At 31.0% G+C, this 18,871-nt stretch overlaps 1 protein-coding gene across 2 annotated transcripts in view; it reads right to left on the reverse strand.

Annotated features, from left to right (window-relative positions):
- Positions 1 to 490: 490 nt before the first annotated feature.
- Positions 491 to 18,871, reverse strand: part of LOC129947759 (cholecystokinin receptor type A) — a 71,945-nt gene continuing 53,564 nt past the window's right edge. The window contains exons 4-6 of one of the 2 annotated variants that reach the window (XM_056058439.1): positions 5,673 to 5,858; positions 1,129 to 1,312; positions 491 to 1,065 (exon numbers count right to left, since the gene is read on the reverse strand). In XM_056058439.1, the coding sequence (XP_055914414.1) occupies positions 672 to 1,065; positions 1,129 to 1,312; positions 5,673 to 5,858 (764 nt within the window). In that variant the 3' untranslated portion in view covers positions 491 to 671. Of the gene's footprint in view, positions 1,066 to 1,128; positions 1,316 to 5,672; positions 5,859 to 18,871 lie in introns of both variants that reach the window. The other variant, XM_056058438.1, reaches the window with a different exon arrangement.

An 18,871-nucleotide genomic window follows, 5' to 3' on the forward strand; every position in this document is an offset into this window, starting at 1 on the left:
TATTTGGTGGTCTTATGGTATTTGAGTTTCAAATTAGTGTGTAAAAGCCCCAAAGCCATTGTGAAATTAAAGAACAATGCAATGCAGACAAACTAACCACAGACTGTATTTTTCCTGATAACTTACTAAAAACAAAGAAGAATTATACACAACCACAATATTTTGTTTGTACATTTTTTTTTATAGAAATTGTTCAAGGAAAAATTTTGCTAGCTTTTTTTTCATTCGAAGCTTCACTTAACTTCATTGTTTTGATTTTGGTTAAAGATTCCCATAAAATTACTTTTAAGCTTATTTTGTTTGCTTTCAAAAAAATAAGAAATGCTTGAAATTTGAAACTTAAATAAAAATCCCTAAGATGTATTTTTTAAAATTATTTTTCGATATCAATATAAAATAAGTATTAAATAAAAGTAGATTCATCCATGCCTCAACCGTTAACCCACCATAATTTAAATATTTATAAGTAAAAAATCTACAACTTGAAAACTATGTTTTTAAATTTATTTTTATTTTTTTTTAGAAAAAGAAGTTCATTTAACTTTTGTTAATATTCGATTCCATTCTTTGTTGTATCAATTTCAAATTTTAAATTTTATTTAATTTTTTTGTAGGTATGCAGTCTCTTAAAAATATGAGCTCTGAGCCAATTCAAAATTAATGGGTCTTAATCAATATGATAACGTTGAATCGTTGCATATTTGTTGGAATTGAAATTTACTTATTTCCAAGTCAGTGTCTTGAGTGGCAACATCTCCAATGCTGATTTTTCGTTTTGGGGAACGAAATCTTTTGAAGCAACGAAATAAATTCAAAAATGCTTTTCGAAAACCCCGATTCATGAAACAATAAGTTATTGGATTACAACAGCTTGACGAATAGGCTAGAAGCTGAAAGAAAATCACTCCAGAATATCCCAAATTTTGATAAACCAATGATGGGCTGAACATTGAAATTGTATTGATGGTATACAATGGAGTCCAACAGATGAAGAATTCTAAAACAACCATAAATAACATTTTTATCACACGTTTCTTGTTCTGCAAGCTCTTTTCTATATTTGTCCTAAAGAAAAAGAAAATGAAATGACAGTAAAATAAAAAATTGTTTATCTTCTGGAAAACTTACCTCCGAAGACCTTGTTTTCTTCTTGTTGAATAGGAAAATTCTTTGAAAGTGGTCGGCGTTTGCACGCAATTGTTTGCATATTGAGTATAGTTTGCAAGATTGTCACGAGATGTCGTTCGGTAGGACATGAAGCTCCGGTTACTTGGTGAACCATTTTTATTAATAAACACCTCCATTAGATTGTCTGCTGTTGCAAAGTTAAAAACAGAAAAAGAAATTGGTTAAATAAACAATTCACTTGTAAAAGTTAATTTTAACTTTAGAGTTCTTAAACATAAAACATTTTAATACAAAATCAATACTAAGCCTTGACGTTTTTGTTCCATTCACTTTTATTCTAAGGATTCTCCTTATGTCTAAGGAGGTCTCAAGATCTGTTAAAGGAAATAATCTTTCTTTCTTTCTATAAAAATCTTATGAACCAGTACAAATAAATCCTACTCACTGACCAAATTTGGAAGCTGACAGAAAGTGATATACTAAAACGAGACTAGTTTAAGATTTTATCATCAACAAATTTCGAATAACTGGCGATTCCAAGAACAATCCCGTAAACATTAAATTGACGAACATAATTTTCTTGGCGTTTTAAAGGCTACTTATCCTTATTTTAAACATAATATGGGGCTTTTTATAATACATCCCTATACAAAACTCATCCCAGGAACCAAGATGAAGTCAAATAAAAATAAGTTTACAAAAAGGCGGTTTGCTGTCATGCAACTTTAGTAACATCGTTGTTTTAAAAGACTTGTACAGAACTCTGGCAGTCAGCAACAAAAGAGAACTTTGACAGACATGTTCCATAATAAAATACGAAACAAAAATAAAATAAGAAATAATACAAATTAAATTTTCAATTCAGATCAACATCACAAAAAAAAAAAAGAATCAGGTATAAGAAAATATAGAACTTAGGGTAGTCCTTAATTTAATTATTTTTAAAGAGGTTTTTTAAGCTTGACATAAATTTAAGAAAAAGAGTTTTGGGTGCAACCCACACTGGAACTTCCCTGAGATTGCAATTATGATTATTAATCTGTGTATACGTGTTTTGGTAGTGCTTTGGATTAATTGATTTTAAAGAAGTTCCAGTTAAAGGAGTGCGATGGATTCCTGAAAGGGGAAACTTATTTACCATGCAATATAATGTGTGGAGCTTTTGTCCACTTTAAATGTGTTAAAGTTGTTGATATGAAGGACGAAGCTATCCTCATTTGATGTGATAATAATATAAAATATATAAAAGAAGTAATATAGAAGTTTGAAGATACTCGTATGTGGAAAAAGAGAAAACTTAAATGACGAAGGCCTATTGTAAGTTAAGTTTTGGCGATTTCTGAACTAAGACTATTCGAAAAACTTTTCTATAATAGTTCATCTTTTCAATTAACAAACTTTTTTCCTTAATACCTTATTACCCGGGCATGATGGTTAGCGCCTTAGACTGTCATGCCAGAGGTCTTGGGTTACATCCCTGCCTGAACCATCTAAAGTTTTTTTCAAGGGTACTGACTCGAGTAATTGACAAATCCTCCAAGAGAATCTAGTGTCATGAAAAGTGCTTTCTCAAATTAGCCGTTGGGATTCGACTTAAAACTGTAGACAGTGAATCATAGGGTGTTTTAACATAAATTGTTTGCGCTTGGATTTTATTCCAAGCTATTGAGTTGGTTGAAATCCTGTATCCCCAATATTGCTCCTATAGTAAAATTAAAAGACTACCGTTCTGGTTATATATTTCTCACATCTGGTGTCCTTCAAGCTAGTCATTTGGGTCCATGATTATTTCTATATTATTTATTAATGACGTATCGTCAATTTTTTTATCTTCTGCACGTCTTTTATTTGCAGATGATCTTAAGTTGTGTCGTAAAATAACAAGTTTATCAGATGTTTACTTACTTCTTAAATATAAACTTAATTTGACTGAATGGAGTCAAAGAAACGATCTTCATTACAATGTACCATATTCTGTTTAATAATGAATTAAATGATAAACGTTGATTGTAAAAACAGGATCTAGGAATAGTCTTAGGGGCCAGCTAAAGCGATCATTGAAATCGACCCGGACAAATTTTTGAGTCCGTATTTGACGGTATTTCCCTTTGATAAGAAATGAAAATTATATACTGATCGATCAGAAATTACACAAAGAATTTTTGTTGAGAAAAAAAGTATAATGCACATTTATTTGTCTCTAAAAATGTACTTTTTAATTTTCCAGACGGAAATTCATTTTCCTGAACAGCTGATACTTTTATGTTTAAAAGTGAAACGAGACTTTCCACTGATTTGTGTTCTAATTTTACACAATTCCAATGACAGATTTCTGTCAGTAAACATTTTTCGGTGGATTTCAATCAGGAAATTCTTTACAACGACCGAAATTTTTAATGATAGCTATAAACGATTGTCATAAAAACTCCAATGTTTGTTTTCAATGATGAAAACCAATGATAGCTTTAACTGGCGTCTTAGATGTAAAACTCTTGTTCCTGTCATATATTAATTATTTTGGTCAACAAGGCAATCAAATGCTCGTTTTTTTAAAGAGAAACACAAGAAAATTCAAAGATCCTTATTTGCTTAAGTCTCTTTTAACGATGCAAAAAGTGTTTTTGATATAACGATAAGGCATAGGTCTGTAGAAATGAAGAACTGCTTGCGAAATCGTGATACAAAGACTTGTAACAGTGAATAATTAAAATCTAAAAACTCTGCTTTGGCTTACTCGAGGCTGGGTCAATTATGATTGTGGAAGTAGCGAGTGTTTGTCGGAGAAATTGTCGGTCCTATTTATTGGAAAATAATTAACGGTTCTCTATAAATAAACAACTTTCCTGACTCCTGGAAAGAATAATTGATAAGACCTTTAGAAAAATATTAAATACGCTGAAATGTGAAGAATTTGGACCAATGAATGCTAGCCATTTGAAAAGGTAGTATTTAAAAAAACTTAAGCATTACTTCAAAGTCACAATTTAAAAATAGACCTTTAAATGGGTTTTCAAAAGAGTTACACACTGCAATTAAAATTAAGTTTTGACACCGTGGAAGGAAGAGCTATCTAGAAAGAAATATTTATTGTGTTTTTTGGACTTAAAGCATTCATTTAATGATGAAAATGGAAAAATATTGGCGTCAGAAATAGAGAATTAAAGTGGTTTGAATCGTATTAAAATAAAGAAAGTAAAGAGTGAATGTGTATGGTGAAACTTCGAATCCGATTGAGCTAAGCTACGTTGTTTCTAAGTTCAGTTCAAAACACTTTTATTTACTATCTATATAAATGATCTTAAAAACGTTTTATAACATAACAAATTAGGAACGTTTGCGGATGATGCCATTGTTTAATATGAGTGTGTGTCCAGTCCAGTGATAACAGTGTTGATATTAAAAATAAATTACAAGTTACAAATTAGATAATTACAAATTAAACTACATAATTTTTATAATAAAAACTGTCAATAAAATTTTTCAAAAACGTTTACTTAACCTCAAAAACGTTGTTATGCGTCGCATTAAAATATTTTAGAAGATATGTTATTTTCTGGTTATGAAATTTTCAAAAGCTATAAGTTGATTTTTTATCAACTCCTACCAATTCTGTACGAATCCACAAAAAGAAGGTTTAGTTGAAATCGATAATTTATTTAGTTCCTGTGATATTTATGTATATATTAAAAAGAACCACACACTGAATTTTTTGTAGTGCTTTTTTGAATATGATGATGATTTTACCTGCAAAAAAACTCATTTGATGTTGGCATCTTTCTGGGTTCTTGAGATATATCCAACGAAAACACGTTTTTCAAAAGTTTGAACTTAAGATCTAGACTCACACAACGTTAGGAGTTACTGTTTAGTCAGGAAATTTTAAGTTTGAAGAATTTTTTGAAAACAACAGGACCGCCCTAATACAGACATTGGAAAAAATTATACCAGCATTAATGACTTTTTTCCCGGAGACGGAATTAAACATAAAGTTACATACACGTATATTTTCGTTATTTGAAAATCTGTCTGTAGAAAAATTTTTTCATTTCTTTCACATTCTCGGTGTAATTAAATTTCAACCTTCATTTCTTTCAATTTCCATCCAAATTCTTTGTGGTTCTATTCTCCTTTAAACCCATATCCTATTCAGCTCCATCTTAAGGATTAAATGTGATATTCTAACATAATCACCTCATTCTTCGACATTATTAATTTAGATAATGAAGTATGTTTGTATTTTATTTTTTCAAATCAACGCAACGTATCGGAAAATAAAATTAATTTATCAAGGTCTTATCAATTTCTAATGGTAAAATAAATTAACCAAATTAAATCGCAACATTGGGAATTTAAAGGAGTTGTTGTTGTTAAGGGCAATGACAAAATCTAAAATCTTTTTTCTCAAGGGAATCAATAAAAAATGTGACCGTCTGTTTGACTTTACTTAAAATACCAAACTGTTAAGAGTATTTACCAAGTTTTATCGAGAGAATTTCTAATTAAAAAACAAAATGTTTTAAAATAATAATTTTAATCTTACTTACTAGATTGTGTACTCTTTGCGACTTTCTCAGCTCGCATCCCATGCCAAAGAGTCCTTGAGATTAGGGAATACGTTGCTGTTAGCACAACTACAGGAATAATTAAGAGGATTAAATCCAGAAATATATTGTAGGCTTTTTCGTATTGCTTGACGCTGGGTGGCCAATATTCACGACATTTATGGTGACCTGTAAAAATTGAAAAAAATAACAATATTTAAAATAAATCTTTTTTTGAATGTTTAAGAAGACAGAAATTTGTATCTGTTGAAATGATTGTTTCGTCGCCTCAACAAAATTTTTCAAAGGAGGTTTTTATTATATAATATACATGTAAATATTCAATTTATATGCTTACACGAGTGGAATGAATTAATCTACGAATAAGTCTTTAATCTTTGGAAAGAAAAACAAAACAAACCTATAATCATGTTAACATTGGTGATAAAAAACAAAGATTATTGCCAATTAGTGTGGCCTTTTCATAAATCAAAACGTTGGCAGAAATTTACTGGAGCGTGTGAAATTGTCTATAAGTTAGGCACCTTAGAACTCATTATAAGATTGGAATGCTTGAGAGTTATTGTTTTTCATTCAACTTTAATATTCTTAAGGTTTTTTTTTGCACTACAGAAATTGATAAATATTGGCTTATATCTAAATATAATTCAAATTCAGTAAATGACTTTATGCATCTTGAAATTGATATGGTATATAAAACAATTGTCTTATATATATATGTAAGTTTGTTGCCATCTTATTCACAAACTTAGCCACCATAAAAACTACTTTTGCCAGATATCTTCTACCGTCTCGACACTTTGCAAAAACACTGTACATATTTACATCTAGTATTTAGGATCTTACTTTTCAATATTAATATTTTATTATTTTATACTAATTTTCAATCGTATGTAAATTGTTCAATAAGTAGTATCAAAGATATCAAATCCGACATAATTGTTGATTTAGGTATGTTTATTAATATTATTCTTGTTGTTATGTTTTTGTTAATAATGTTTTTATTTGTTAATTTAATTATAAAATATAGTTCTTTACTGCATCAACTTGTGTCTTACAATCAAATTATTGGAATCATTCTTATTCTATAATCGAAGTTTCAAGCCAAACAGTTGAAACTTACAAATCAACAATTAAGATGGAAGAAATAAAAGTTAAATTCTGTTTAACTTCAGAAACTCGGGAAAAACAAACTATTGTTAACGTCAAAACTATTCAAATTTTGAATCAAGAAGAAATTTTTTCTTTTCCAACTGAATATCAACCAATCCAAAAACATGGTGAACTGGCTAAGCTGTCCATAATCAAGGGAGCTGTGAAGAGCCTTAGTACAAGAGGAAAATTAAGAAATATTACTATTACACTGAAGAAAGAGTTGCAAAGTTTATATTTGGATGAGGAAGGTAATGTAGTTTTTGGTGGTTATTATTTAGAGGCAATAAGCACAACCCCCCAACCCACTATCAATAACCCTTTGTCTAGTTTTGAAAATCCAATCCGATCTATGTCAAATAATATGGTGCTAGAAAAATTTTCAAGTAAAAATCAAAATGCAAGGTCGTGGTTGAATTTATTTTTGCTCGAATGTCAGAGATTACAAATAAATGAAAAACAATTTCCGGAAACATTAAAATCTTATTTGGAAGGACCTGCTTTAGACTGGTTTTCATCTTTATATAAAACGGGTTCAATGAATAAACCTTGGGATTTTTGGGAATCATCTTTTTTGAATACATTTGGAGATAAATCATGGAGTGAAATTGATTACGCGTATTCTTTTCATTGGTTAAATGGTCCATTTTTGGATTTTGCTTTAAAAAAGATAAATCTTCTTATTGATGTCGATCCAGACCTTAGCATAAATTCTCAAGTTAATTTTATTGTATTGGCTTTACCAAAATTTATAAGATCGAGTTTAAATAAAAAAGAATTAACAACGATCGAAAAACTTATGTCTAGTTTGCGACAACTTGATCCTATATCAAACAATAATACACAACCTAGCAAATATAAAACAGACATAAATAGACAAAAACTGAATTTCGTGTCATGTCAGATTTGTGAGAAAGCTGGTTTCTCAAATAGATTTCATTCAGAAAGCGTATGCAGAAATAAAGTAAGACCAGCTAATATAAGATTCTCAGAGTCAAAAAACTAAATATTATCCTGCTTATAAAGCTTAATGTTCTAGTTAATAATCAAATTGCAGTTGCGCTTTACGATTCGGGAGCCAATATATCATTAATTAATTATACATTTTATACGAAATTACAATTGAATAACAATATAAGCGGGATTCAAATGATTAAAACAATGAGTGGTCTTACAGATGCCCACGGCGAAGTAACTGTTACTTTAAAAATATTTAATATACAAAAAGAATTTTCATTTGTAATAATAAAAAGTAATTTTTTTGAAGAAGATTTGTTAATCGGTCTGAATTGTATTAAAGAGTTTCGACTATGCCAAAATGAAAATTTAGAAATTACTCAAAACTTGATTCGTATTCCTGAAAATTTTATATGTAATCAGAGCTTGATTTCAACGTTTGAAAATAAGAGGAATGATTTAAATGATATCCTTAACCAATATGACCTTGTTTTTGCGAAAGAAAAATTTGATATCGGTACTGTAAAAAATTTCGAAGCAACGATAAGATTAACTGAAAACAGATATATTTCGAGAAAATCATATAAATGTTCCATTCCGGATAAAATAGAAATAGAATCACAAATAAAACAATTATTGAGAGCAGGACTTATTGAAGAATCATATAGTCCATATGCTTCCCCAGTGACTTTAGTTTATAAGAAGGAAGAGGGAAAGAAATCACGATTGTGTATTGACTATCGTGAGCTTAATAAAATAGTTGTTCCTGAAGGTCAACCATTTCCTCGAATTGATGATCTTGTTGTTCGTGTAGGAAAGTGTGTTTACTTTACGAAATTAGATATCAATTCAGCTTTCTGGTCTATTCCGTTGAGAGCTAAAGATAAATACAAAACCGCTTTTGTGACACACCATGGTCATTGGCAATGGTCATGTTTACCTTTTGGTTTAAAATCAGCTCCTGCTATATTTCAAAGAATTTTATCAAGTATAATTAGAAATAATAACTTAGATTCTTTTGCAATTAATTATATAGATGATATATTAATTTTTTCACATAACTATTCTGACCATTTAAACCATATTAAAAGAATATTACATGCTTTACAAGACCACGGTTTAAAGTTGAATACAAATAAATGTAGTTTTGCACAAAAAGAAGTAACTTATTTAGGACATAAAATATCAAATAATAGTATTAAACCTATTAACGATAATTTAATTGCTATAAACGATTTCCCTGAACCAAAAACAAGAAAACATATAAGACAGTTTTTGGGCAAAGTAAATTTTTATTTAAAATATATTGCTAGATCTGCAATGACTCTAGAACCTTTACATAACCTCTTAAGAAAAGATGTAAAATTTGTATGGTCAGATAAATGTAAAGACAGCTTTGAAAAAGTAAAAAAATATTTATGTACAACACCTGTTTTAGCGATATTCGATCCAAATAAACCAATATACATTTATACGGATGCTAGCATAGAAGGAGTTGGTGCAATTTTGAAACAACCTCAAGAAGATGAATCTGTTAAACCGGTATTTTATTTCTCGCGAAAACTTAACAAAACTCAGAAAACAAAAAGAGCAATATATATTGAATGTTTAGCAATAAAAGAAGCCATATTATATTGGCAATATTATTTAATAGGCGTAAGATTCAAAATATTCACTGATCATGAGCCATTACGTAATTTCAACATAAAAAACTGCAAGGACATAGAATTACTTCATATTTTAAATTACATATCTCAATTCGAATTTGAAATTCATTACAATCCGGGTAAAAACAATTCAGAAGCTGATTGTCTTTCGAGAAATCCAGTACTATCAGAAGAAAATGAAAGTAATAATTATTCACAAATAAAAATAGTGAATCACTTTACAATACAAAATATATTGGATGATCAAAAGAGATTAACGTGTGATAAAAATTATAAAATAAAAAATAACATTATGTACAGAACTTTAAATAATAGAGAGAAAGTATGGTTAACAGAGGAATATGGTATCTTATTACTCAAAGAAATACATGATTCGCAAGGCCATATTGGTTTCAAACAAATGATATTAACAATTACACCAACTTTTTACTTTAAAAATATGCACAAACATATAAAAATAATTTGTAGGACTTGTGAAACATGTATTAAAAATAAAACAAGATTCGGTAACTTCAAAGCTCCGTTATCGCAGTTAGGTCCAGCATCAGTACCATTAGAGATAGTATCACTAGATACAATAGGAGGTTTCTCGGGAAACAGGTCCTCAAAAAAATATTTACATTTAATGGTAGATCAATTAACAAGATATGCATTTATTTCTACGTCAAAAACACAGTCAGCAAAAGATTTTATAAATCTTGTAAAGTCAACTGAGAATAAAGGCAACATTAAGACGATTTTTGCTGATCAATACCCAGGAATCAATTCTTCGGAATTTAAAAATTATTTGAAGAACAAAAATATAAATTTAATTTTCACAGCAATAGACTGTGCATTTTCTAATGGACAGAGTGAGCGAACAAATCAAACTTTAGTAAATAGAATTCGTTGTAGAATGTATGAAAATAAGAATAGACCCTGGTCAGTAATTGCTGATCAGTGTATTTTTGAATATAACAACACCATACATTCTTCAACGGGTTTCTCTCCGAATTATTTATTAACAGGTGTAGATAACTCAATTATCCCAATAGAATTAAATAAAAATACTCTCGAAAATTTAAATTTCAATAGATCTGTAGCAATACAAAATGCAAACAGATCACATATCATAAACAAACAGTATTATGATAAACACACTAAAGAAATTGATTACAAAGAAAATGATTTAGTTTTTATTCAAACTGGTAACAAACTGAATAGAAACAAATTAGATCCAGTTCGAATGGGTCCTTTCAAAATAAAAAAAAAGATATCTAATTCCATTTACGAGATAGATTCTGGCCGAAAAAAGAAAGACTTGAAAATTTTTCATAAGAGTAAAATAATTCCTTATTCTGATGAAGCCTCTCGGGGAAGGGGGGATGTAAGTTTGTTGCCATCTTATTCACAAACTTAGCCACCATAAAAACTACTTTTGCCAGATCTCTTCTACCGTCTCGACACTTTGCAAAAACACTGTACATATTTACATCTAGTATTTAGGATCTTACTTTTCAATATTAATATTTTATTATTTTATACTAATTTTCAATCGTATGTAAATTGTTCAATAAGTAGTATCAAAGATATCAAATCCGACATAATTGTTGATTTAGGTATGTTTATTAATATTATTCTTGTTGTTATGTTTTTGTTAATAATGTTTTTATTTGTTAATTTAATTATAAAATATAGTTCTTTACTGCATCAACTTGTGTCTTACAATCAAATTATTGGAATCATTCTTATTCTATAATCGAAGTTTCAAGCCAAACAGTTGAAACTTACATATATATCTCTGTGGAACACATACATTTAATAGATTAATTAAATCGGAGTATTTTATGTGGTAAGACAATATATCATGAAAGATTTTCTAAAGAGTTCAGACCAATTAAAGCACATCTTGTAGAATAACAATGCATTAAATCTAAATTTAATTTAAGTTGTCGAACTACAACTTTTGTAAAAGACTTTTGAATTTTCTGAATGCGATTTTTCGAAACTGTTTAATAAGGGTCCCAAACAACTGAAGCGTATTCCAAATGAGGATGTACGAGAGACATATAGACGGATTTTATTGCATATGGATTCAAAAATTCGGCACAATTTCTTTTAAGAAAGCCCAACATTGAATTCGCTTTAGTAAAAAGATAATCCATATGCACAGAGAAATTTGGTTTGTCATTGAATATTACACTGAGGTCCTTAAACTCCACATAATAGAAAAATTCAAGTATAATGGTAATTTATTTATGAAAGTCAAAGAATAATGGACCAAGATGGCTCCCTTGTGGAACACCAGATCTCACATATACTGTTTTTGTTGATAGCTTGCAATCCACTTGAGAAAAGTTGAATGAAACCCGAATCTATTAAGTTTTTGAACAAGAAGTGGTATACAAATGTAAGAGTTGAAATACTCTAATGAAATTAATGACTAAATAAAATAGAATATTGAAGACACCGTCAAGTAACACTTCGTTTTACGATATTATATATATGCACATATGTATATATGCTCAAGAGATAACTCTCATTGTTTTTGCAAACGTTCTTAATAAGTTTTTTTTAATGCTATTTATTAAATAAAAAGCTTAACTCATAACAGCATAATCGAATGACGAACAATACTGCTTTTGATATTTTGTAACAGTTAATTTTTGTTATATAATTTGTTATATAGATTTAAGCTCAAGAGTTTTTGTTAATTTTAAGATTTTCAGTTCGAATAAAGAATCCAAATGATTAATGATTTTTAAGTGCATGATCGTTTTAAGTTTTGCATCATTATTTTTAAAATCAAATTAAATTTAAAGTTAAAATAAATCAAATCGCTTTCCGAAAATCAGTATAAATTACATCAGTCTGAAAACCAGATTCCAAGGCATTTGACAAATGTTGAGTAAAAAGCGACAAACTAGTTGAAGTAGATCTACCACTCAAGAATTCATGTTAACATGGAGAAATAAATTCTTTAACATGAAAATAAATTTTGTTTCTTACAATCAACTTAAAAAGCTATAGCAGAAAGTTTGGCGACTGCACGATAATTCTCAATCTTATGTTTTGGACCTGATTTAAATATGGGATTTATAAACGAAAACTTCCAGTCATCTAAAAGAACTTCCTTTGAAAGAGACAAATTGTAAATAATTTGAAGAGGTTCAACTAAAGATAAACATTTTTTAATTAAATATTATGGAATACTTTCCGGACCTGGAGTTAGACTTCATTTAATATTCTTTCCTTAACATCTTCTAATGACAAAAAGAGTGCACTAATTTAAAGTTGAAAACAGATAATTTAAACTGTCTGGAATAATAAAGTACAGGTGAATGATCCACATAAACATTCTCAAAAAAAGAAGCGAATAAATCACATGTTGTATTTAAGTCTGAAGAATATTGATACTCCATATTATTGAAAATAACCGAGTTCTGCTTCTTAGAATTTAGGAAAGCCCAAAATGATTTTAGGTCTCTTGATATATTTGATTAAGTATCCAAGATATATTGTCTGTATACAAATTTATCGGACTCACGTCACATCTGACAGTATCGATCTCTATAAATATTAGACTTGCTTTTTAAAAGCTTTGTTTTTATATTTTTAACATTGTGGAGTCTTTTGTTACTCCAAGGCAATTTTGAATTACATTTATCTTTGTTTTTTTTTTTGGAATAAATCGACAAAACCATCAAATGAACACTCTAAATTTTTTTGATAAATTGCATCCAAGTTTGTTCCAAAAAGATATAATGACCAATCTATTGATAAAAAGTAATCATTTTCTCCTTTTAACAAATTGATGTTATTACAACGGAATTGTTCAATTGAACTTTTTAAACTTAAGCATATCGATTTATGATGAATAGTATTTTTTACAATTGGAAATAAAGATTCTGCAACTTCATAAGCTAGGTTATTATACAAAAAGAGTAAATCCAGATATCTTTACATAGAATTGCTTATACAATTTACTTGAATTAAGTTAAGAGACAATTAAATTTTAACTCGATAGATAAGGTAAATAAATAAGTTAATATTACGTCATTGAATAATGAATTCTATCGTGAACAAGCAAATTTAGAACAGTCGTACTAAAGGCTCAAAATCTAGAACATTTTCTGGAGCACGCAAGAAATACAGAAATATCCAATAACAGGTTTCATTTTGATATAAAATGAAAACAAATTGTATTGCTTTTTATTATTGCTATACTACCGACATTAGAAATTGGCTGTCTTCGGTTTGTAGAATGTCTAATTTCAAAGATATATGATTGATCAACAATGCTAAGTCTTCTGCAACATTACAGACTATAACAGCAATATTATTTATTGTTCTTGGGCGATGTACAAGGTTTCGAAGCCTACAAGTTTAAGAAAAATTATATGCAGATTATAGGAAATTTAAACGATTACGCTTATGCAAGAAGGTGCCATTTGAGAAGTTAAATATACCAATTATAAATAATACCCGCTCATCTTAAGATTTCTAGAAAGCACTGGGCTTACTGATATCTTATCTTAAAGAATACTTCATCAGGTTGTTAAATAACTCAGAAATGCAAGAAATTTTTAAAAATGCGAAATTTAACAAAACCCTGGAGATGACCGCATGTCCTTTGAGTTTTTAAAACATGTTACGGAAAAATGTATCTTTCTGAAAACATCCGAATTTTCAAAAGTGATTTAGTCCCCAAAGCATTTCAAAAATCAATTATTTCTCCGTTTCATAAGGATTTCCCTTCTTAGCACTTGCGAAAATCTATTTGCTGGATTCATTCACAAAAGACTGCAAAAGTGATTGGAGAACATTAAAATCAGAATTTCAGGCTAGTGTCTAAAAGCTATAATCTAATTTTTCCCATTGGAATATTACTGATGAAACTTTTGGCGTTCTTTTTAGATTTTCGTTTCTGTCTATCGCTTAAGTCTCTTTAACAAGCTCTTCTCTGTATGTTTAGGAGGTCGAAAAGTCATGAGAGTGCTTAGAGCTATGTACGCCAACAACAAAGCTTACGTTCGGGATGGTTACTCTATACCCTCTTTTACTGACCTCAAACAACGCTGTATTCTGAGCGTCCTGGTATTTACAATGTTCATAAATGATATTACTGATGAAGTTAGGGGTGGAATAACTGTGGAAGGAAAATTGACCTTTAGTATGCAGATGATATCATGATCTTTTCAAAAAAAAATAGATGGAATGTAGGTCATGATAAATAGGCTTTGCGTTTATTGCAATCGATGGAACCTTGAATTAATATGCAAGAATTGAAAAAGATAATTTTTAGAGGTGGTGGTTACAGGTACTCAAGAAACAAAAAATGGGAGTAGAATGTGCTAAAATTTCGCGGAATACCATGACTTAGAGTTTTATAAACCAAAGACCTTAGTATGAAGACGCACCTGGAGGAAAAATTGTCTATAAGAAATTTGCATCAAGAAGAGGTACGTTGAGCAAAGTTCTATGAACAAATGTTGTTCCGCTGAACCTCTGGAAAAATGTCTGCTATATTTCGTTAAGAGGATATTTTGATCATCAAGGAATACTTCTTGAATATTTAAGTATGCTTAACTAAAATCAGGAACACTTCCTTTGATTGTGGACACCCTTGCCATAAATGTTTAATACATTGTAAACGTAATCGATTAGGTAAGGATAATCGGATACCAAGAAAAATTTTCAAAGCAGTCATCTAAAGAAAAATTGGGCTTGCCTTGCAACAGCTTGTAGAACTTCCATACACATAATTACAAGAGAGCATCCATAAATGCTAAGGATAAAGTTAAATTAGGTCCTAGAGAAGTTTGGAAACATCCTCTTTCAATGCATCGGAAGCCAGGTCTTCTTTGTGTGGATCCTACTACAGCCATCTGAGCTTAAAATTGCAGCAGAAATCGTACCTTCCAAATATGAACTCATCAGATAAAATAAACATTTTTTTTCAAAGCAAAAGGATAATTGCTGAATCTTAATTTTGTTCCACAACAACCAAAAATTCCTTCACTGTGTAGTCTTTGTAATTTGAAAACACGTAAAGTAACATTTCATTTTATTGCGAAATACCCAATCCTGATGGAATTTCGCTTGAGGTACTTTAGGAAACGCAGCGTGAACGAAAGAGAAATGCTTGGCAAACTCAACGGTGACCAGGGATGTGTTGGACTTTACAAGTGTACTATCGCAAAATAGCACTACGATATAGAAAAGCTTTTCTGAAAGAAGATTTTTAATTAAATACAATAGTACGAAATTTGTTCATTTATTGCTATTCAAAGCAGCAGGCGATGACTTGGTAGGGAGCATGCACCAACTCATCTGCAAAATTTGGTCGGAAGAAAGCATGCCCGATGAGTGGAATCTCAGCATAGTGTGCCCGATACATAAGAAAGGAGACCCTCTAAACTGCGCCAACTACAGAGGCATCAGTCTCCTTAACATTGCGTATAAGATCCTCTCTGCCGTATTATGTGAACGTCTGAAGCCATTCATCAACAACCTGATTGGTCCTTATCAGTGTGGCTTCAGACCAGGAAAGTCCACTATCGACCAAATATTCACACTACGGCAGATCTTGGAAAAAACCCAGGAGCTTCAAATCGATACCCACCATCTCTTTATCGATTTTAAAGCCGCGTATGACAGCATCTATAGGGAAGAGCTCTACCGAGCAATGTCTAGTTTTGGCATCCCTGTCAAACTTATCCGTTTGTGCAGAATGACGATGGAGAATGCACGCTGCTCTATCAAGGTCGGAAAAGATCTTACCGATGCATTTGATGTCAAAAAAGGTTTTAGACAAGGCGATGCACTGTCATGCGACTTCTTCAACATCGTTCTGGAAAGAATTGTGCAAAACTCAATCGTCAACACTAGAGGCACAATCTTCCAAAGATCCATCCAATTACTCGGATACGCAGATGATATTGACATAATTGGAAGATCAAAGCGTGATGTCAGTGGAGCGTTTTTGAGCATTGCGACGGAAGCGAAGAAGATGGGTTTAGTGGTCAATGAGGGCAAGACCAAGTATATGCTGTCATCAAAAAAGGACACTGAACGACGACGTCTTGGACAAAACGTCACCATGGACAGCTATAACTTTGAGGTAGTTAAGGACTTTGTCTACCTAGGCACCGCTATTAATGCAGACAACGACACCAGCGCTGAAATCAAACGAAGAATAACTCTTGCAAATCGCTGCTTCTTTGGACTTAGAAGGCAATTGAGAAGTAAAGTCCTCTCTCGAGCATGTAAAATCACCATCTATAAGACACTCATCATCCCGGTTCTCATTTATGGCGCTGAGGCCTGGACCCTGTCAAAGAAAGATGAGAGCGTCTTAGGATGCTTCGAGAGAAAAATTCTTCGGGCGATTTTTGGTCCCGTACGCATAGATGGAGAATGGAGGAGAAGATATAACGACGAGCTGTACGGGCTGTACAGCGACACTGACCTAGTTAGCAGAATCAAAGTCCAACGGCTTAGATGGCTAGGTCATGTAGAGCGGATGGACATCAACGCTCCAGCCCGGAAGGTCTTCGAATCCAATCCCGAGGGACGGCGCAGTAGAGGAAGACCTCGACTCAGGTGGCGCACCCAGGTGGGAGAGGACCTCAACCAACTTGGCGTGCGAAACTGGAGACAGCTAGCTAGGGATCGAGCTGGCTGGAGACGCTTGTTGGTTGAGGCCCAGGTCCGCCCCGGACTGTAGCGCCACCTTAAGTAAGTAAGTAAGTAAGTATTGCTATTTTTGTTAATGTAATCATATTTTAAAACGTCAGTCTTGCAGTTGGCCGTATATGCCATAGCATTAAGACTCAAGAAATGTATATCACAAAATGTTATGAAGTATGAAATTAAAGAGTCATTTACAAGGCTACGATTGTTCACAGCATTAGACTGTACCTACAGCTAAAAATTTTTCATAAGATTCAATATTGTCAGCAGTGAATTTTTAACATGTTTGCATAGTGAATTTTAAAAGTTTTAATACGCTGTTGAAGTGTATATCGTTTTGTTTATGGAAATCGTTCTAGTTTTTATTTGGTAAATGTCAAAAAGTAGACATCTTCAAAATGGACAACCGTTAAAGCAGCGGACTGCTCAAAATGAAATCTTTTATTGAAAAATTCCTTACCAGATTTTATTTAATTCTCACAGAAGTTCCGTAAAAGAATGGCTTATTCAGGATTAATTAGTAACGTATTTTTATTGAGAAATTCGTACACGAGAAACAAAATACTTGTAATCAATTTCACACAGCTTTACAAATTTTCCGATAGCTTACGTAAGTTTTCGAAATTTTCACTAAGCCGTGCACATTATTCTCTTGATTTCTTGACAACTTTAGGTCTAACCGAATTTTGTTTTTTAAACTGAATTTTCTACTTTATTTTCACAAGCTTCTGATTTAATTGGATTATTCATCAAAACTCAGAATTTTTAACAAACGAAAACCATTGAGAGGATTGTATTTCACTACCTACAAATCTTTAAAGAAAAGTACGTACACGCCCGTGTGCACATTTCTGATGCAAAGCTCACAAATAGTACGTATACGCCCAAGTGTACATTTGTGATGTGATGATTTCTTTTGTGTTTCGTGTAGTAATTCTGCTTCCACTGAATTGTTGAGTAGGCGATTAAATTGTATGTGGGTGAGTGTGTAGCCTTTATACCTTTTAACAATTCATCTCATTGTCTGAACAATTTCAGTCTGAACTTTAAAACATATGCCCTCTGTGTGATGCATTTAACCGAGCTTTTTCTCAAATGAAATGAAATAAAATATGTAGGGTTAAGTTATCTCTTGATGATTATATGATTATTTTCTTTTGTTTGAATTAAGCTTTTTGGCAGTTAATCACTTTTAAATGGCTAATTGAAACCTACGCAAGACCCGTGGTTGTGATTTCGATAATTGCTGCGTTTAAACTGTAATTTTGTTTTAAACACAACAAAAACGATGTCAGGACGGAAGGAATGGGAAAACGATTTGACGAAAATAGTCAAATCAACTTCTTGATTATAATTTGAATTAGCAGCTATGATTTTTATAGGTACCTGTCTCATTTTTAAGGATTAAAAAAAATTCTTTATTGGTGCAGTTTTTTTGTTCATTTTATTGCTTCTGGGAAACATGTTGTATCTAATTAATAGTTTGTTGGGCATTGAATAAAATAGGTTTTTTCATGTGGATGCAGGTATCCGTATAAACCTTAGAAATAAGAAAAAAAAAAACAAATATTATTTTAAGTCATAAAAGTCTAGGCTTTTTTTTAAAGCTTAGTATTAATCATTACAAAAATGGAGACTGGGATGCGACCCACACTAATAACTTGCTAATTAAGTTTAAACATCTAGTTTTTTTAAATAGTCGAAAACCAATTTAAGTAGCATTTCATAAAT

Source organism: Eupeodes corollae, chromosome 2 (genome assembly GCF_945859685.1).
Source record: "Eupeodes corollae chromosome 2, idEupCoro1.1, whole genome shotgun sequence".
NCBI lineage: Eukaryota > Metazoa > Arthropoda > Insecta > Diptera > Syrphidae > Eupeodes > Eupeodes corollae.